General features: G+C 47.3%; 4 protein-coding genes across 4 annotated transcripts; 3 read left to right on the top strand and 1 right to left on the bottom strand.

The window, feature by feature from the left end:
* Positions 1–929: 929 nt before the first annotated feature.
* Positions 930–4,906, top strand: LOC117857274 (LRR receptor-like serine/threonine-protein kinase RPK2). The gene is made up of 2 exons (XM_034739859.2): positions 930–4,051; positions 4,528–4,906. The coding sequence occupies exon 1, from the start codon at positions 1,039–1,041 to the stop codon at positions 3,934–3,936; it is 2,898 nt and encodes a 965-aa protein (XP_034595750.1). The 5' UTR covers positions 930–1,038; the 3' UTR covers positions 3,937–4,051; positions 4,528–4,906.
* On the bottom strand, positions 4,180–7,024 carry LOC117857275 (protein NRT1/ PTR FAMILY 6.1). Its single transcript, XM_034739860.2, has one exon. It carries the CDS (start codon positions 6,901–6,903, stop codon positions 4,933–4,935), a length of 1,971 nt encoding a protein of 656 aa, XP_034595751.1. The 5' UTR covers positions 6,904–7,024; the 3' UTR covers positions 4,180–4,932.
* An 8,732-nt stretch (positions 7,025–15,756) lies between these two features.
* On the top strand, positions 15,757–18,174 carry LOC117856147 (vacuolar protein sorting-associated protein 60.1). The gene is made up of 7 exons (XM_034738581.2): positions 15,757–15,957; positions 16,067–16,218; positions 16,418–16,511; positions 16,602–16,673; positions 17,160–17,271; positions 17,523–17,662; positions 17,943–18,174. The coding sequence occupies exons 1-7, from the start codon at positions 15,889–15,891 to the stop codon at positions 17,991–17,993; spliced, it is 690 nt and encodes a 229-aa protein (XP_034594472.2). The 5' UTR covers positions 15,757–15,888; the 3' UTR covers positions 17,994–18,174.
* Positions 18,175–18,563: 389 nt separating this feature from the next.
* On the top strand, positions 18,564–19,544 carry LOC140223003 (light-regulated protein, chloroplastic). Its single transcript, XM_072294291.1, has 3 exons — positions 18,564–18,839; positions 18,936–19,094; positions 19,189–19,544. Exons 1-3 carry the CDS (start codon positions 18,667–18,669, stop codon positions 19,286–19,288), a joined length of 432 nt encoding a protein of 143 aa, XP_072150392.1. The 5' UTR covers positions 18,564–18,666; the 3' UTR covers positions 19,289–19,544.
* Positions 19,545–20,464: the final 920 nt, after the last annotated feature.

Raw genomic sequence — 20,464 nt, 5'->3', positions numbered from 1 at the left:
TGCCCTTAAGCTAATAGCTTCAAATTTAACTACTACTTCACTCATCACGGGTTGCTGAGCCATATAATGAAAATCTATGGTTTGGTGCTTAAATATTGTCTTACTCAGCAAATGACCAAAGAAGGCATCCTCTTGTACCTGAGTGTAGAAGAAGAGATTTGAAGTGGTACGGGGAAGAATGTATTGATAAGGAGTTCTTTCTCTTGAATATGTATCCATGGTCCACTTCCTCTTAGGAGTGTGACAGCACATCAATGATCTCATCCATATCACCCTCTTGATTCATCTCATCATCCTCATCATTAACTGAAGAAGCTACTGAAGATTCGACCTCAGTATCACTGGGCTCATAGTCATCATCCCTTGAGTTATCATTCCTTGAATCACCCAAGATCTACGGGGCTAAGCTTGACGCCATCCACCCTAGCGTCAAGCCTCACTATGTCAGCATCCACGTCACCAGTTGTGCAACGACCTAGGTGCCAGAACCTCCGGCGCCGAGACGTGTACGCTTGGCGCCTGGTGGCGCCAAGCTAAGGGTCCAGATTTTGAAATATTTCCACCAGGCTTTAAAAAAAGGCTAAAAAATAAAAAAAGTCAGGCCAAGAGGAGGGCGGCGACGGTTGGGGAGATGCCGACGAGCCCGCGCGGTGTGGAGCAGAGGAGGGAGAAGGGTGGTAGGGTCATAGGGGCAAAAACTGTTTTTTGCAGGGTATTTAACGATTCCCGAATAGAAAATTTAACAGAGTATCGTATTAGGAATGAAAGTTAAATTTTTTGAGAAACGAACTAATAACTTTTTCTAATAATTTTTTCTGAGGTCAAATAGGAAATTATAAGATCTAAGTGGGCCGGTACCAAACCGTGGTCCGTGCCTCCATGGTTCAGTCAACAAAGACGAACCGGAACACACAAAAGAAGGGGAAAAAATAATAAAATGGAGAAATTTTAAAATCCACGGCACGGCACGGGCACGCTTGCCTTCGTCGTCTTCTCTCCATCCACTCCACTCCTCGCCCCGTTGCTCCCGCCGCCGCCATGGCGGCCCCACCACCACCCGTCCTCCTCTTCCTCCTCCTGTTGCTCCTACCAATCCCGCTCGCATCCTCTTCGGCCGCCGACCTCGCCGCCCTCCTCGCGCTCAAGGCCGCGGTCACCCACGACCCCGGCGGCGCCCTCTCCGCTTGGTCCGCCGCCTCCGCCACCAGCTACTGCCGCTGGCGCGGCGTCACATGCCATCCTTCCTCCCTTGCGGTCGCCGCCATCGACCTCCCCGCTGCCTCCCTCTCGGGCACGCTACCCGCCGCCCTTCCCCTGCCCCCGCGCCTCCGCCGCCTCGACCTCGCCGCCAACAACTTCTCGGGCCCCGTCCCCGACGCCTTCCTCTCGTCCACCACCCTCGGCTACCTCGACCTAAGCTTCAACAGCCTCTCGGGTCCCCTCAAAATCCCGCCTCCTCTCGCGAACTCCTCGTCGCCCCCCTGCGCCGCGCTCACCCACCTCCGCCTCGCCGGCAACTTCCTCGTCGACCAAATCCCGGCGGAGATCGCGCAATGCCGCTCCCTCCGCGTCCTCGACCTCTCCCACAACGTCCTGGAGGGCGCCATCCCGCGGGGGCTTGGCCGGCTAGCCGCCCTCCGCGTCCTCGACGTCTCCCGCAACAGCCTCACCGACAGGATCCCCGTGGAGCTTGCCAACTGCCGGGAGCTCGCAGTCCTCGTGCTCACCAATCTCACTGCGTCGGCTGGGGAGCAGCCGGAGTTCAATGCCTTCGTTGGGGTGCTGCCGACGGAAGTGCTGACCATTCCGGCGATGGAGGTTCTCTGGGCGCCTAGGGCCAACCTTGATGGCCGGTTGCCATTGTCCAGGAATGGTACCTGCGGTCTTCGTGCCGTGAACCTGGGGCAGAATTACATTGCTGGTACCTTGCCCGCTTGGTTCGGAGAGTGTCATGGCTTGACATTTCTTGATCTGAGCTCCAACAGATTGGAGGGCTCAATGGCCGCAGAATTGGCAGTTGGATGTCTGACGTACTTCAATATCAGTGGAAATTCTCTGTCAGGTCTGCTTCTTTTGTCCACCGAGAGCCAATGCTCAAGCCGTTTGATTGGTGATGATATTGTAATGCAGTACTATGATGAATTGGTTGGTAATGTGCTGATTGGAAACCCTTTTGGTTCTGAGTTAGGGGGCATTGCTAATGTTGCTCTCCATGACTTCAGCAACAATGGCTTTGGCGGGACGTTGCCGTCTCTTACTGTCAGTCTAGATAGAAACTACTCTTATGGTTTGTGGCTTAATGGCAATATGTTCAGCAGCACTCTTTCTGCCAGATTTTTTGGATTCTGCAAGTTCGCAACAGGCGTTGCAGTCAATTTGAGTAGTAATCAGTTGTCAGGAAGCCTTGACATGCTTTCAACCTGTGCCTCTATGCAAAATTTTGATGCTGGTTATAATAACTTCAGAGGGTCAATACCCGATGGTGTCGGTGGTCTGCATTTTCTGAGGAGCTTGGTCTTGAGTGGTAACAATCTGACAGGTCAGATTCCAGGGCAGTTTGGTGACTTGGCTGCTCTTGAGGTTCTAGATTTATCAAGGAATTCTCTAACAGGCAGCATACCATTACATTTAACTGACGCTTCACGCCTTGAAGTATTGAGGCTTGACCATAATAGGCTCTCAGGAAGCATCCCTCCCAGTTTCAGTGAACTAGCTCAGCTTACAGTTCTTGATGTCTCATTCAACAACCTATCAGGTGACATTCCCAATCTTAGGCACCCTTCTGATTGTGGTTTCTTCATTGGCAATTCCCTATTGCACCAATGTTTGAGTACAAATGCATCTCTACCACCAACTGAAGCAATCAGTTCCTCAAAAGGAGCGAAAAAATGGGGGTCTAAATTTAAGTCTCTTATGGTGATTTTAGTTGCAGCTTCAACTGCTGCAATATCTTTTCTTCTTGTGATCCTTCTCTTCTTTGTGTGTGAAAGAAGGAAACGGGTGAAGATTTCAAATCTAAGGACAAAAGTGGTCGTGACTTTTACTGATGCCCCTCCGGAGCTTACTTACGAAAACCTTATCCGAGCAACAAGCAATTTCAGCATCCAGAACTTGATTGGTACAGGTGGCTTTGGTGCGACCTACAAGGCTGAACTGGCTCCTGGTTTTCTTGTAGCAGTGAAGAGGCTAGCCATGGGGCGCTTCCAAGGTCTCCAGCAGTTTGATGCGGAAATCAGAACTCTTGGAAGAATCCGGCATAGAAATCTTGTTACACTTATTGGGTACCATCTCGGAGAATCAGACACTTTCCTTATCTACAACTATCTCTCTGGTGGGAACCTCGAGACGTTCATACATGAAATGGGGAGCAGAAATGTGTCCTGGATTGAGGTTCACAAGATAGCGGTGGATGTTGCACAAGCATTGGCTTTCCTTCACTGCTCCTGCACACCCCGGATAATTCATCGAGACATCAAACCGAGCAACATCCTCCTTGACGAGGATCTTAACGCATACTTGTCAGATTTTGGCTTGGCAAGACTGATAGAAGTTACACAAACGCATGCCACAACGGATGTTGCTGGTACCTTTGGGTATGTCGCACCAGAGTATGCAACCACCTGCAGAGTCTCTGACAAGGCTGATGTTTACAGCTTTGGGGTTGTTCTCCTGGAGTTGATGTCAGGCAAGAGGTCTTTGGATCCGTCCTTCTCACAGTTTGGCAATGGCTTTACAATTGTATCGTGGGGACGGATGCTGATGCAGGAAGACAATACCAGCGAATTCTTCTCTCGAGGACTACTGGATGCAGCACCAAAGGATAGATTAACTGAAATGCTAAAGATAGCTTTATCATGCACCTTAGAATCTGTAGCTGTTCGGCCATCAATGAGGCAGGTTGCAGCAAAGCTGAAGCAATTGGGGAATGACCGATGAGCAGTAAGCTGAAGCAATCAGGAAATGGCTGATGAACAGTCAGCAGTGCAATGATGGTTCCTTGTACTATCATCCAGTTATCTCTGTATCACCAAATTTTTGCACTGTTGATGAGGTGAGATTGTGAACTCTCTCCTACACATTTTTTTTTGCGCTGAACCATTATTATATTGCTCCCAGACACATATTTCTCGAGATATATTTAAGATAAAATGATTACGAACTGATATCACTCCACATGCATATTATGTACTTAACACTGAACATTCTTTTGAATATATAATTGTCTATGAACTACTGATATCATCATTGAAAATACTAATAGCGTCCAAAGAGTTTGAATACGCAGTACTCTTTGAGTGAGATACAATAGTCGCAACATACAGATACAGTCACCATTTATCAGCTGATTCCTTGACTGTTACTATGCATTCATACATTTTTTTAGTTTAAACAGCAGCAGCAGATAACAGAACTGCTGACTGTCAATCTGAACCATCTGTTCCCACACACACTGGTCCGTTGTCAATACAAAGTCATTTGAATTGTTGAATCCTGACATTTTTGTTTCGATCACTTCCAAACATGCAGATTCCATGAAGGTGGTGTGCTAATATCAGCATGAAAACTAATCGTCCCTGGGCTGAGCCGCCAGTCACAGGCTACATGATGATCACCAGAATGCCGTGCATGATTGCATCTCCAGTTGTAGGCCCAAGCTCCCAGTTGGTCTGTTTCAGTTGCCGCGGCCGTGACATAGAATTGGAGATCTGAAGATTACGGCAAATTGTGGCGCATACACAGTGGGCATTTTTTCAGGGAATTGGAGTTTAGCACATATTCTTTTTTTTTGGTTGAATACTGGTATTTGCAAAACGGCGAATGTTATGGTAGTTGTACTCCTGGGAATGCTTCGGTACAGTAAATCCTTCGGGGGTAAAAAGAGGCAAAATCCACATCCAAATTCAAATCCTTCTCGCGTCCATGGCTACTGGCCTACTGCTTATTCACAACCGCGGCCTGAGCATCGATCCTGACCCTGTACTTGTAGCGCTTGGCGACGTAGACGAAGACGAGCAGGTTGACCGTGCTGAGCACGGCGAGCAGCCAGTAGAGGTAGTCGAACCTGCCGACGTTGATGTTCTGCGCCAGCCACGACGGCCGCCCCGCGGCGTCGTCCCGCGTCGCGGCATCCACGGCGGTGTTGAGCGCCGACGCCAGGAAGCACCCGAGTCCGCCGGCGACGGCGGCGTACGCGGAGCCGACGCTTCGCATGGCGTCGGGCGCCTCCTGGTACAGGAACTCGAGGAGCGCGACGAGGCAGAACACCTCGGCGACGCCGATAAGGCAATACTGGATGAGCAGCCAGTAGGCGCTGAGGTCCGGCATCGGCGTGAGGAAGAGGGCGAGGTAGCCGTGCCGGATGGCGTAGCCCCGGCGGTAGCGTTCGAAGAGCCCCGCCCAGGCCACGGAGAGGATGGAGAAGAAGAGGCCCAGGCCGACGCGCTGCAGCTGCGAGGCGCCGTGCGGGTGGCCCGTGAGGCGGCGGGCCAGCGGGGCGAAGGTCTGGTAGTAGAGCGCGAGGATGAGGAAGATGGCGAGGCAGGGGAACACCGGCATGCACGCCACCGGGAGGTGCAGCGCAGCCACGCGGGTGTTGAGCGTGTAGGCCTGCTGCACCGACAGGGTGAGGAACTCGGTGAGCACGACGCTGAGCATCACCGTGCACGCCGGCACCGGCAGCAGCCGCAGCAGGATCTTCACCTCCTCCACCTGCGTCACAGTGCACAGCCGCCACGGGTCCTCGCCGCCGCCGGCGAGGTCGCCCTCCAGCTGCAGCGCCGCCTTGTCGAGCCACCTGAAGTCGTCGGTGTGTTCGATCTTGGCGCTGCCCCGGACGGCGGACTTGGCGCCGGCGACCTCGTAGAGGCCGACGAAGCCGCCGCTGTCGAAGGCGGCGTTGCGCTTCCTGAAGGCGGCGACGAGCACCTGCGCCACCCGCGTGAGCGGGCTTCCCCCCGGCAGGCGGTGGCGGTACAGCGGCGTGCCCACGAAGAAGAGCGCGTTGGAGGCGCCCATGGCGAGCGCGAGCGTGCCGAACGCGGCGGCCCAGCCGCGGTGCATCTGGATGTAGACGACCGCCGTGAAGGCCGCGATGGCACCGAGCGTGACGGCGAGGTAGAAGAGGTTGAAGAAGCGGTCGAGGCGGCGCTTGTACCCGGGGCTCCGCTCGTCGAACTGGTCGGCGCCGAAGGAGGAGACGCAGGGCCGGATCCCGGCGGCGCCGAGCGCCGTGACGTAGAGCGCGGTCTGGAGGTACGCCATCTGCCAGGACTTGGCCGGCGCGCAGGCGCCCAGCAGCATGGCGAGCGTGTCGCAGCCCTCCTGGGATGGCACGAGCGCCGGCACGCTGGCGCTGACGGTGAGCGCGATGAGGCCCAGCAGGTACATGGTGGTGAAGATGGCGATGGTCCAGTAGCGGCCGAGGTAGGCGTCGGCTAGGAAACCCCCCAACACGGAGGAGGCCTGGGAGATGCCGAGGAAGTTGTTGACGGCGTTGGCGGAGCTGGTGAAGGGGCGGTGCATGACCTTGAACATGAAGATGACCATGTTGACGGAGAGGCCGAAGTAGGCCATGCGCTCCGCCATCTCGTTGCCGAAGATGAAGAAGGCGGCCACCCAGCCGCCGGTCCGGGACAGGTCCGCGATGGGGTGTCCCCGGATGTCGACCGGCGTCGTGCCGCCGGCCGCCGAGGAGGAGGAGGGCGGCGGCGGCTCGTACCCGCCGCCGAGGGGCGTCCTGGCGCCGCCGCCGCCGGAGGAGAAGCGGCGCTCGTCGCTCTCCATGAAGTGCGCGCCCAGCTTCTTGCGCTGCAGCGACGAGAGCACCTCCGGCGACCTGATCTCCTTGGCCGACGCCGTTACCGGTGGCGGCGCCTCCAGCTCCATCGCGGACGCCGGGGCCATCCCGATCGATCAGCGGCAGCAGCCTCGCAGTGCAGGACCAGTTGCGCGGCGGCGTCACCGGGAGCGGAAGCAAAGCATGGGCACTTGTTGGGGCAGTCCTGGCAGCAGAGATGCACGCGGATACGCGCGCATTTATTAGCGGAGCTCGGCGCCGCGGCTGAGCTAGGATGGTAACGGTGCGGGTCTGGATCGGGTGGAGCTTCCGCGGACCCACCTCCGAAACCTGGGAATAAAACCCGTTCCGAAACCCACGGGTGCTTGAAACCCAAGCAGGACAATGACTATTAGCGGAGCTCGGCGCCGCAGCTGAGCTTAGAGATGGCAACGGGGTGGATTGGGGTTGGGTGGAGCTTCCGCACACTCATCCTCGAAATTTGAGAATAAAACCTGGCCCGAAGCCGAACCACATTTCGGGTGACAATGAACTCCTGCCCCGGAAACCCGCGGGTGCCCGAAACCCGACGAACCCCTCAAAACCTGAGCAAGACAGTGACAGGGGGCGGCGCTCGCAGGCAAGGCGCGGGTGAGGGGGCGATGGGGATTTGGCGCCGGGGTGCGGGCATGTGGTGTATTTGTCGGGAGGTGGGGAGAGTGGGAGATGACGACATGAACGGAGATTATATAGTTGTTAGGCTGAGCTAGTTTTTGAGCTGAAATGTATAATTCGGGATCCCGTGGGTCACTGGCGAGGAAGTATAAACTCACCCTGCACCCGCTATGTGTCGGGTTCCGAACCCGAGATATGTGGGGAAATTCCGGATCCATCCCTGCCCCCATCGGATCTGAAATCCACAGGTCTCGGGTACACAGACCCGCCGGATTGCCATCACTAGCTGAGCTGCCTCATCTGCAGCGGCCAGCAGTGAGTTAATGGCGGCATTAAGCGCGACAAGGACGAAGCGGGGGCGGCGACGACGACGGGACCCCTCAGTCTTCAACTACTCTGCGCTGCACACTGCAGTAACTAAAATATCTCCGCCCTCATGCTGGCTCCATGAACGAACAGCGGAGACTGCTCAGACTAGACTGGGACACTGGGTGGGTAGAGCGGCCGTACAGCTGAACAGGCGGATGAATTCTCCAGAGCAGCAGGGTAGGCTGGCTGCCCGGCCGGCGGATCTCTTGAACTTCTTTCCGAACCGGATAAGACAAGCCCGCACCACCTGAATGAGCGGCACGATCCGGAGGTCGTTGAGCGCGCCGGATGGGCAGCGTGGCACGGCTTGCCGCGGCCATGCATGATGCATTTCAGACAGAACTGTGATGTCCCTGGTCATCAAGGGTGATTGTTTTGGCTGCAGATTTTTCAGATTCGCACTGTTGGGAGGGTTTGTTAGGTAGAGTTTCGTCTAATTTTAATTCTTTATAGGAGCTAATTCTCTAAGAAAAGTGATTCTGTGATTGAAAGTGATTCTCTAGCGTAAACTTTTAAAATCAGGATGGAAAATCATTTTACAAAATCATAAGAAGCTGCTTTTTTCAACTCCCAACCTCTTAATTCATTTTAGAGGATCATTTCACAGAATCAACAAAAAAATCACTTTTTTTTTAAAAAAAACTGTTTGATATAACTTCTGCTGGAATTAGTAGAAAATCGGCTCTGAAGCTTTGCCAAACGTGACCACTCGTTGGTAAAATATTTTTATGGACAATATCATTATGGGTAACTGTGTGACTATTTGTTTTTTGCGCCATGATACGATGTGTGCTTCTACTAGCATTGTTGCGTGAATGTCTAGCAAACGGACATTTCTATCGTCGTGTGATTACAGCAGCCGGTCTCGATTTCGTCATGGAATTGGAATGGCTCGCTCTTGTCTTGGCCTCGCCTTCTTCTTGTTCGATCCCTTTCCTGTTTCCCTCCATCCCAGGACTCTGTTTGACAATGCCACTGCCCGGGCTGTGCGCGGGCTTGCATGCCAGACAGAATTGACCCTAATATCGCTGGTCATCTAGGATGATTGTTTTGGCTGCAATTGCATATTTTTCGTATGTGCAGTAGTGGGATTTACGAGTATCTAAGGCCCCTCTTTGATCAATTGTTTTGGCTGCAATTGCAGATTTTATCTAAGGCCCCTTTTTGGTCAAAGGATTTTCATGAACAACATCATTATGGGCAACTGTGTAGCTACTGTTTTTCTACGTGTCAAACACGATGCGTGCATATGGGTGGTAGACCTGGGAATTTTTCGAGCCGGGTCTGGTCGAAAAAAGCCTAGTTCATTTCCGATTGAAAATCCGTGCCCACGACCATCCTATGGGTGTAGTCGGGCTGATTTTTTAGTTAGGCTTGGGCTTCCCATTCTTTTTTATTGAAAAATAAATTAAATAAATTATCTGGGCGGGCTTGGATCAGCTCGAATTTTTTTGATTGATTTTCGCTGACCACGCCCAATCCCATAGCAAGCATGGGCGGGCTAAATCCCAACGTGCTCGGGTTGGGCCTGATGAGGACATAATCTGCTCGGATACAACCACATTAGTAACTTTTGATTCACAGGTGAAACAATTCTTTACCATGATTGTATTTGATACATTTGATGAATTGATGTTGCACCATGATGTGTGTTCGTTGTCAATTTCAGAAATACATACGTGGATCAAAAATAGTATTAAACTCACCTGGAAGGTATGGAGGACCAAAGAAGTAGATTGGGGGCCAAGTCCAAGTATTCCCAACGTCCTCCACTAGGCCACCATGTCACTTTTGGCCGAAGGAAAGAAAGAGATCTAATCCAACACGTTTTGGCGCTAGATTTGGACTGCAGCTCTACCCAACTTGCAACGGCCGCCACGACGTCATCCGGACTCCGTTTTAGGCGTTCAAGTACTCCTTGGAATCCTTATGAAATCTATTTTCATATGGATCTAGACTCATATCCATATCTATTATGAGTCGGCTGCAATGACCAAAATACTACCGAGAGGTTTTCTGTCAAGAGGTGCTGCGTCGCCTTATTTTGGCCCAATGGGCCGTGTATCAAGTTGGGTCCATTAGGGATGTGTCCTAGGGTTGGAGCACGACCCCAACACCCCCTGGTCATCCTCCTAGGTATTAATAAGGATTAGAGCCGCCACAAATAGATTGGGTTTTGTTTTGTTGAAAGTTTAGCATTGCTACTTCCTTGTAGACGCGTGTGTCGACTAGACCATCCATTCTACTCGATTCAGAACCCCAACTTTGTGATTTCAGATTGGTTTTCATCTCCATATTTGCAATTTAGTTGCTTGTTCTACTTGTTCTTGCTTGTTCTTCGATTGCTTGTAGGACGAGTGCCCTAGTGGCCGGGTGACGCGCTCCACAAGTTCGCGGCAGCTATTGGAGGTGGTGTATCGGTTGCTAAGGCGCAGCTTGAAATGCTGTAGTCGGGCCATGAACGTCGTCTCCATCCACCAATCAAGTTATCCACGCCTCTCTCATCGAAAGATCGGGAATCAACCCTAGTGGGTTCATATCAGGGCCTGCGGGTTGGGCCGAGCAAAAAATGCTCACGTATAATGGGTGTATGCCTAAGGGATCGGGTATATGGATTATTGCTACGAATAATATTATTCTTGCCCGTATGAAGTCCAATTATGATTTTGCTCTTTTTTTAACTTCATGATTTTCTTCCATTGTTTTTTTAAATGGAGGTATAGTTTGCCCCTCCTTTTTAACTTAGTTAGATGGAGCCAGAATAAATAAATTTAAAATATAAAATATCATTTGAACATGTCATAATGCTGTTAAAAATTTTCAAAATGTAGCCCAAATATTTGATGTTAAATTCGATGTAGAATTATAGAATACTCATAAAAAGTATAGGCAAATCCAAATGGGGCAAACTCGAGCTCAAATCAAATTATTGACGCTGTTAGGAGCTCCTAACGTTATAGGAGCAAACTCAATTTTCATTTTGGAAAAATGGGGCAAAATCACAAAGTTAAAAAATTCAAAAAATTGCACCCATAATTGCTACCATAATAAAGTAGATTTGTCATCTATTAGCATCCTAGTGTGAATATCTCGCAACTGGACATTTCTATCATCTTATGATTATAGTATCCGCAAACCATCACAGTCATGATATCTAAGAAAAAATAAATCAAATGTAACATTCCACTTGTTGCATGGGACACCTCCAGAAGTGAAGCCTTTTGGTCGCTCAAGCTCAAGAAATCAAAATTACAGAGAGAGCATTGTTGACGCTCATTATTGACACACTTTTAATCCTGTTTATCTTCAATAATGACATGAATTTAATACCTAAACTATTGATTACACCTAATAAACCGGTCATTTTCACATGTGTAACATATTTTGAAGGATGTTCTATTTTTGCAGGGAATTGTACCTAAAAGTATATTTTGGATAAAGCACTGAACGAGCATCGAACCAGACGAAGACGGAGGCCAACGGGCTCAGGAAGGGCCTAGGCCAATCGGCCCAGAGGAGCCCAAGCCGATCGGCCTAGGGTCTTCTGGAGCCTTCCGACGCCCATCTTTGGCAAGCAATCCTTCGAGATGACTTAAGGGCTAAGTTTGTGAAGATATGACAATGATCACTTTGAAATTAAAGAGGAATAAAAAAAAGATCAAGTGAAGATTTGAAAAGTCATTGAAGATCAATCTCATCCCGAAGCAATCGAAGTGCCAAGCCCACATGCAAGTGAAAATAGGACTTCAAAGCATCAGAGGAGACTTGGAGACGAAGCAGGATGCGAGGGGCCAAAAGGAAGGCCCAGGCTGATTGGCCTGACCCGATTGGCCTGGGGGTTCCTTCGCCCCCTCGCCTTCCAATTTTTTCCACGCGCTCTCTGGACTATAAATACCCCCAAAAAATTCATCGAGCCCCGTATCGAAGATGATGTACTTGACGTGATGTAGCAGAGAAGCAAAAGGATCTTGATGGACATCTCTCCAGAGAGCCAAGGGCTGTGCAGTTGTCGGGGGTTAGCGTAGGCGAACCTCTGCCGATGTGATCACCCTGCGGGGAAGATCACACTGGAGTTCTAGAGCTAGAAGTCATCAAGATCAAGGTAGGATCCCAGTGGTGATCTTGTGATGTATAATCATTCATGGTGAAGTAATAGATGTGTTCATGTTCTTAGTGATCTAAGTATCTCCTTTGATGGTTTCATTTTTTATCAGGTTTGCTTGCTTTTCAATCTATGAATCGATGATAGATTGCTTAGGGTGTTCTTATGGTCGTGGTGACCAGATTTGTATGTCTGATCTATCGATGAGTATGACATGTTCTTATGATCATGCCCTTAACCTGCTTGAGCTGATAGAGGTGATCGTGACAGGACATTTCTTGTGTAAGGTGGGGGCTTTCGGGATCCGGACTGGAAGTGTAGATTTAAAGATATTTTTTACTAATATAATATCTGTGTTGCTTTGCTATCCATGCTCAGAATTACAACATATACGTAGTCTAGGTTGCTCTAAATTGATTACCTTTGCTCATCTATTATCTTTATGTACATGTTTAGTAGATTGGATCTGAATCTCCTATAAACACCAAGTTAATACTAACAATGCTATTTGAAATAGATCTTGTGCTATAAGTTCCACGGATTGATAAACCTTAGGGGAATACTCTGAGGGAAGAGCTACAACTCATCCGCATGCTTGCGGTTTACAACTTGGCGTGATAACCGCCATCAACAGACATCCATGGGAATCATGATTCATTTCATAAAGAAAAAAGAATGCAGCAACAAAACCAAATCTAGATGAACATATCTTCTTAGAATGTAGAAGGTTACTTTAATGCAGCACCAACGAATAAGGGCACATGTCCCCTTACAAAGTTATTGGAGTAAAGCTACTTCATGTTATTCTTTGGAATGAACTCTATCAATCAATAATTTTTTCTAAAATCATCAACTCTTGCAGGACACTTGGTACCTCTTTATCATACTAGGGCGGTGATCAAATAAAAAATGAAGAACCTTTCTACCTTGTTTACAATACTCGGGTGGAGATCACATGAAAATCAGTACATCACCATCATACTTTTTGCTACAAAGGTGGTTGAGAAACTTGCTTTGTAATTTGAATTTGTGGGATGTAGGGCCATATTCAAATGATCTCTTTTTTAAAATGATAAGAGTTGGCTTGTACTCAACACTGGTTCCGTAAGAATCCTCATTAAAATTGGAGGAGTGGATCAGATAGAAGTGAAAGGAGTTACATAATGAATATTATAAATCTAATAATTTTTTTACATCAGGGGAATAAGAGTCAAATGATAATGTTACGCTCCACCTGCCGAGGATGCTTGCGAGTTAATGCAAAATTCATTACCTCCATGTGTTATAACGAGATAAATGTATTTTGGAGTGGATAAACTCCATGTTGATGTATTCCTTAAAATTGATTCGAGTGTAGGAGCACATTCAACTTTGATTATAACATGGCTAGATAGGGGCACATGCCCCATACATCTATAACACTACAATTGTGTTTGTGGCTTTGGAACAACTCTGCATGATAGTTTTGGGTATATCGTTTGCTAACATTAGAAGGTTTCATGCGTGTTTTCATACGCAACTTCTTTATCCTTACGTAACTATGAATACTTTTGCAATCGATTCATCATCCATGGCAGATTGCATTCCTAGAAATAACGACACTATTCTTTTCAGTGTCATGTGGCGTGCCTATTGATAATGAGGCATCCGTGGTGGTTTTGTCAATCTCAAAATCTCCTGATCTCAATGGGGTGAGTGTGTATGCATGTATATGAGCACTTGTGTGCGTACTGAACTCCAAAACTGACATAATATATGCATGATAACACTGAAGTTATTTAGAATAGTACAAAAGAAAGTACTTGAAAACATTTCCTTAAAGCATGGTATTTGGTGATACATAGTTATACATACGTACATTCTTGTAAGACGTAAAATTAAAATCGACCTTACGCCTGCATCAAAACCTCATGTGCGCTAAATAGATAGCACACAAGCAAATTCTATAGCTCTGTGGTAGCATTGATTTAGTACATGGAAAAATAGTGAATTTACTCTACTTAAATATCTTTCAACACAATACTTGCCGGGGCAATGCTAATTAGTGTGCGCGCTGGAAAGGCTTTGGGCAAGCAATTCCCGACAACTCCTCCCCTCCCCTACCCCCGAACTTTCCATATTTCGAAGAGGTTTGATTTCCGCAACATTCCATTTTTTAAATATCATAACTTATACACATAACTTCTACGTATAACTTCTTAATTATAATAACTTCTTACTTATAAGTTATTAAGGGATAAATTTTAGCATAACTTTGATGGCATGCGCAATTTATACGCAAAACTTCTACGTACAATTTTTGAATCACAACTTTAAATTTATATTTTAGAAAGTTATAAATATGCATAACTTCTTATAGAATAAATTTTTATATTTATATTTTAGAAAGTTATAAATATGCATAACTTCTTATAGAATAAATTTTTATAGCACAACTTTCATGACATACATGAATTATACGAATAACTTTGGGCACAATTTTCATTAGAATATTGTTAGAGAACTTACGCACATAACTTGCACACATAATCGATAGTCACACAATTAAAAAAATAATTGAATTAAAAAATGAAAAAAAGAAAAAGAAACGAAACACGTGGGTGCACGCACGCACAGCGCCGCGCTCATCTGGTCGATTGCTCAGATGTCGGAAGTGATAATACGACAACCGGGTGATTTTTCTGAGTTATCATCTAGATTCCTAGCCATCCATAAAGTGACATGTCACATGATTAATTGTCTGGTTTACATATAAGGTTATGGTGAAAACAGCTTGTAATTTCACTCAGAAAAATATCAGGGATGCAATCCGTGGGGAACAAACAACCAGATTCTGTAACCAAGGCACCAAGCCACACCAGCCACTGTGTGCAATTCGAGTTTTCTGGCACCTGTTTACCGCTTATTATAAAGAATAAAAATAAGCATGGACTTGGCGGTCAAAGCATAAAAAAAACACTTTCCGGTTCCGGTGAAATTGAAACCTGACTAACAGGTTCAGTTGAAACATAAACAAACACTTGCAGCTTGCGGCAAAAAAAGAAGAAAGAAGCTTTGTTCGCTTATAAGCTCTTATAAGCCGGTTGAAAAGTTGAAACGGCTGATTTGTTGGCTGATAAGCCGGCTGAATAAGCTGAAGTGAATAGGTACAGAAAGGACACATAACATAAAAGCATATATAACCAGCATTCTCTTGTACAATGTAGAAATCTTGCGCAATATATAAGGAGAAAAATAGCGTAGTTATTTTACCGGCCTGTTAGCTGCCATTATCCATTTGTATCAATTCGACATTTCCAATTCTGGCCGTTTTGTTCAAACCACGCTAAGTTGCAACAATATGTAAAAATGGATCCTATTACAGAAATTGTGGGCCGTTTTGTTCACTGCGGCGGGGAGAAGAAGAGGGGAGGGGTGCTGGGCCAAAGAAAACAACACAAAACGGCCCACAATATCCTAGTTACTCCACCACCACCACTCCTGCACGGATTTTAAATAGTAGACCACAGCCATCCAAAAACTGAGTGAGATGAGCACACATAGGGATGTTTAGGAATTCCGTAAAAATGATGGTCGCCAGTGAGAGAGATTTTTATTTGAGAGACCGGGTTGGATTTTATTTATACAAACGGAATATTACATCCAGGTCCATCCAAAGGAGCCCCTTGAAAGAAAAATTACATTGAATTTCTCGTGGGCTCGCTCCGGTCCGGCTTGGCCCAATTTCAATTGGTGGACCGAGAGTGGTGGGCCCACGGCCAACGGGAAGTTGGCCGGGTGCCTCCAAAGCCCAGACGTCTGAAATCTTGTTTTTGACTGGTAGCCCCCTGTCAACATCACGATTTCGAAAACCGACCCCGCTCTCCTCCCGCACGACTGCACGAGTGCTCGACCCTTGCTTGAACCCTCCTCCCTGCCGCTCCTCGTCTCCTGCGGCGGCGCCGGCAACCACCGGAGCGGAGCGGAGATGAAGAAGATCTTCGGCGCTAAAAAGGACAAGGGGCCGCCGCCCTCCATCCAGGACGCCACCGAGCGAGTCAGTCACTTAACCTGCTGCCATTACTCCCTGCTCCAATTACATCGATCCATGGCCACTGGGCAACCTAACCCCATTTTGATCTGGTCTCCAATGCGGGATTCGGCAGATAAACAAGCGGGGCGAGACGGTGGACGAGAAGATCAAGAAGCTGGACGAGGAGCTGGCAAGGTACAAGGAGCAGATCCGCAAGACCCGCCCCGGCCCGTCCCAGGAGGCCATCAAGGCGCGCGCCATCCGACTCCTCAAGCACAAGCGCATGTTTGTACTCTACTCCCTTCCTCACTCTCGTGATGGATTCTCTCCCCATGTTCCCTCCCTCCGTTCCCTGTTCCTTATCTGCTTCCTTACTGTTCTTACTACGATTCAGGGATTAAGCAGTTGTAATGACATTGGGATAGTAGTAGCAGGCAGCCATTATCCATTTGTATCAATGTGACATTACCAATTTGCCTCTTAGGTATGAGGAGCAACGCAACATGCTGTACAACCAAACCTACAATCTAGACCAAGTTGCCTTTGCTGCTGATGGCCTCAAGGACGCTCAGCAGACTGTAATGTCCCTCAAAGCTCTGCTCTAGCAAGTACATTCCTCTTTGCAATGCCAATGTTCATATGGAGTGGTTTTTGTTTCCTTTTCTCAGATGAATGCTATGAAGGCAGCGAACAAGGAGCTCAAGGGAATGATGAAAACCGTCAAGATTGAGGACATTGATGTATGCATTGCCACTCTTGTCTTGCTTCCAGCACTTTCAGATTTTAGTGATATATATTTCTTTGCTTCGCGTGTAGACTTCTGATGCATTGTTCAAAGTTTCCAGACATGCTATATGAGCACTGCTGATGATTTTGCGGTTATTTCAGTAATCAGAAATAACTGACTAAGTTGTCATAAGCTACATGATCCTGCTATCTTTGGATTTATTTTCTCTTCTATTGATCAAAGGCAGAGCATGATTTTCTTTGATTGTTTGTCACCCTTATGTAACTGATATCCTCAAACAATCATCCTTTGCTTTTGGAGGTTTCTAGGTGATTTAGTGTATATACAATAAATGTGCAGTTGTCCAAGGCAACGTCATTCATATGGTGGAGAATGCTTGATGGGATGCCTTTAGTATTTGCTGATTTATTTGTTGCTTACCATCCCTCCATTTTTTGGGTAATTTGGGTTGTACTTACTCATTCCTGCAATTTGTCAGAATATGCAAGATGAAATGACGGATCTGATGGATGTGAGCAATGAGATACAAGAAACTCTTGGTAGAAGCTATAACATACCTGATGATGTTGATGAGGAAGAACTGATGGGGGGTATGGATACTATAGTTTCATCTTGGCAATATGATAATTCTATCTGTCTTTAAGGCTTCCTTGGTCTTTGGCCCATCACCTGGCAGTACGCTTAGTTGCTAATGGTCTAAAACTCTAAATGATTCACTGTTTCATACCCTAAATGGCCTAAATTTTCTTCTTTACCATCTAGCCAGTGATGTTTATTGCCTACTTTGTGGAGGGAATTATCAGTTTGATTTACTTATCAATTTTCTCCTTTGACATTGCAGAGCTGGATGCTTTGGAGTCTGATATGGAGTTTGAGTCAGCTGCAGTCCCATCATATCTTCAGCCAGAAACTGATTTTGATGCTGATCTCAATTTACCTGCCGCACCAACACGTCCTGCAGCAGTCCCAGCAGGGGGGCAGGTGATTTATTTGCACAACATTCTCAACTTAGCATACTACTGTTCTGATGTTTTTTTCCTAGGGAACAATCCCACACGCAATTCACCAAATTACATTTTGAACGTTCCATGCATTTGCCATCTAGAATTTGATGCCTTCTAGAACAATGTTTTACAGTTTGCTTTATGATTGTTTGCCAAAACAAAAAAAAACTGTTTTACACGAACCACTTTTTCAGCGAACGATTGGTTGAGATGGTGCTAAGGGTTGCTTGCTTCTTATCTTATCTGATGTGGTGCAGGAGGATGAACTAGGATTGCCAGCGGTGCCTCGCGCATCACTTCGCAGTTAGAAATGCTGTTGTACCTTTCTTAATTTGATGTGAAAACTCTGTGGCTTGGGTCTGAGTCGGAACAATCTGATGTATGCCTTTTTTTATCCTGATAGTATGCTTTAGTTATTACACTTGCTGTAGCTGCTGCACTTTCCTGTTCCTGGTTAATCACCCCCTATCCCTGGTTCTTTTTCTTTCATTCTGGAATTTTCATCTATTAACGGTCACTTGAAGTTTGCTTGTTTGGAAGTACACGTCAGGTTACATCGAAAGCTATCTAAACAAAATGAACAAAGGCAGTGAAAATATCTTGAACAGGTTGTCTTCCTGCAATATCCTTTTCTTGTTCCAGTTTTCCTTTTCGCAACAATTGAGATTAGATAACTATCAGGATCAAAGGTAGAAATATCTTTACAAGGGTACACAAGGTTCAAAAGATCAGGCATGGGGGTGGGTCCCTCTTTGGTCCAAGAAGGCAAGAACAATTCTGATCACCATTCACCAATAAAGGGATACCACATACCAGAATCTTATCCAAAATGGGGGCCCCCAGTGGCCCTGCAGTATATAAGGGAGTCTCACACAGGCTTGGAAGCTCCACACAAGATAGATAAGTCTTCCAGATCATACTGAACCAAGCTGCCACTTCACTGCAACACTTGATCAACACAAGGAAAGTTCAGATCAGAAGATGCAGGCCGCCGCTACAGCCGTCAGGTTCTCAGCCGTGGCGCCCGTGAAGGGCAGGCCGGCGGTGAGGAGCGTGGCGGCGGTTCGCATTGTCCTCCGGAGGAGCTTCCGTGCCGCCGCAGTCGCCGTCTCCGCGGCCGAACCTGCCGAGGTCGACTACAGCTCGAGCTCCTCGTAAGTGTGCAAGCCCCCGAGGTCCCTCGATGTTTTGAGCTCTTGCTTGATTTGGTTGCTAGATGAGTATATGACACGGATCATGTGGTGTTGCAGGGTGTTCCCCATGGAAGCCTGCGAGCTGTTCGGCGGCGACGCCTGCAGCGGGCAGATGTACCCGGAGGCTAGGCTCGCCGCCTCTGCGGCGGCGGACGCCGCGACCAGGAGGCAGGAGGAGGTGGAGAGGGACTACGTGTCCTACGACGAGCCCAAAACGTGAGCAAGCACACCGTTCATTCTTGCATTAATTGATCTTTTAAATTCCACTGGGTGGCGACTAATTGTGTGTGGCGAATGGACTGAACTGCAGGGTGTTCCCCGGCGAGGCGTGCGACGACCTCGGCGGCGAGTTCTGCGAGGAGCCGTACCAGGCCGGCGTCTCCAGGGATTTGGCGCACCCTGAAGCCTGATCCATCCATCTATCCACAAAATGAATTGGTCGATCCGTGCTGTGTACGTATGTGTAGCGGATGATGCTTACGGTGTAGAGGGGGAGCTAGCGTACGTACTAGAATAACAGCAGTCAAGCAAGACCAAAGGATGTGTCATGTGTGCATGTCTTGGGGGTCGTGTCAGCTGTGCCTGTTTGTAGAAACTAAGGATGAAGAAAAATATATGGTATACTGGTGGTGGTGATACTCCTACCACCGTATCTGTTAACTTTTAGTCACACGTTTCATCTGTGCAAAGATTTGTTGTCCTCTAGTGGAAATGAATCGAATCATTCTCTGCTAACTTGGTGCCTTGGTCTATGCACCGCTTTCAAAAAGCCACCGGAGAAGTCCTTAGGGTGTTTGGATCCCGGACTGCTTACCTCCTGTCACATCGAATGCTTGATACTAATTGGGTCTATTAAATATAGGCTAATTACAAAATCAACTTCATAACCCCTAAGCTAAATCGTGAGATGAATCTATTAAGCCTAATTAGTCCATGATTTGACAATATGGTGCTACAGTAAATATTTGCTAATGACGGATTAATTAGGCTTAATAGATTCATCTCGCGATTTAGCCTAGATGTTCTGCAATTAGTTTTAGTCTTCCTAATTAGCATCCGAATATCTGATATGACACGGACTAAACTTTAGCTCTGGGATTCAAACACCCCTTAGAGCGCTTGCTGGTAGCCTCAATTTTACCCGCCTGACACAAATATCCAGCTCAACCGGTTTGGGCGCTTTCAGGCTGTGTACCCTGTAGAAGGTGATGCAGTTGCTTGGGATTAGTCGCACACCACTTAGTACTTCCTCTGTTCCAAATTATAAGTTATTTTAATTTTCTCGGAGAGTTAACGTATCTTAAGTTTGATCAAATTTGTTTGATCAAATTTATACAATAAAGTAACATTCATGATACTGTGCTATAAATTTTTGTGATCCTCTCTATAATTTTGATCAAACATAAAATAATTTGACTATTCAACAAAGTTAGAATGACTTATAATTTGGAACGGAGGGAGTACTAACTGAAATTCAGTTATGAAAAGTTGTTGACCACAAAAAATAGAACGCTGTTTTTAAAAAAAATAGAACGCTTATCCAACTATTCTGATGATAAAAATAGGAATCCAGTGTTGCCGGCGTT

The sequence above is a fragment of the Setaria viridis genome, chromosome 5, assembly GCF_005286985.2.
Source record: "Setaria viridis chromosome 5, Setaria_viridis_v4.0, whole genome shotgun sequence".
Taxonomy (NCBI): Eukaryota; Viridiplantae; Streptophyta; class Magnoliopsida; order Poales; family Poaceae; genus Setaria; species Setaria viridis.
The sequence above is the reverse complement of the archived record's forward strand: the minus strand, read 5'-3'. Positions and strand labels throughout refer to the sequence as shown.

Coding starts and splice junctions, on each gene's coding strand:
- LOC117857274 (XM_034739859.2), top strand. CDS start 1,039: ATGGCGGCCCCACCACCACCCGTCCTCCTCTTCCTCCTCCTGTTGCTC.
- LOC117857275 (XM_034739860.2), bottom strand. CDS start 6,903: ATGGCCCCGGCGTCCGCGATGGAGCTGGAGGCGCCGCCACCGGTAACG.
- LOC117856147 (XM_034738581.2), top strand. CDS start 15,889: ATGAAGAAGATCTTCGGCGCTAAAAAGGACAAGGGGCCGCCGCCCTCC. Junction 16,674..17,159: donor TCAAGATTGAGGACATTGAT/GTATGCATTGCC, acceptor GCAATTTGTCAG/AATATGCAAGATGAAATGAC. Junction 17,663..17,942: donor CAGTCCCAGCAGGGGGGCAG/GTGATTTATTTG, acceptor GATGTGGTGCAG/GAGGATGAACTAGGATTGCC.
- LOC140223003 (XM_072294291.1), top strand. CDS start 18,667: ATGCAGGCCGCCGCTACAGCCGTCAGGTTCTCAGCCGTGGCGCCCGTG. Junction 18,840..18,935: donor GACTACAGCTCGAGCTCCTC/GTAAGTGTGCAA, acceptor GTGGTGTTGCAG/GGTGTTCCCCATGGAAGCCT. Junction 19,095..19,188: donor TCCTACGACGAGCCCAAAAC/GTGAGCAAGCAC, acceptor ACTGAACTGCAG/GGTGTTCCCCGGCGAGGCGT.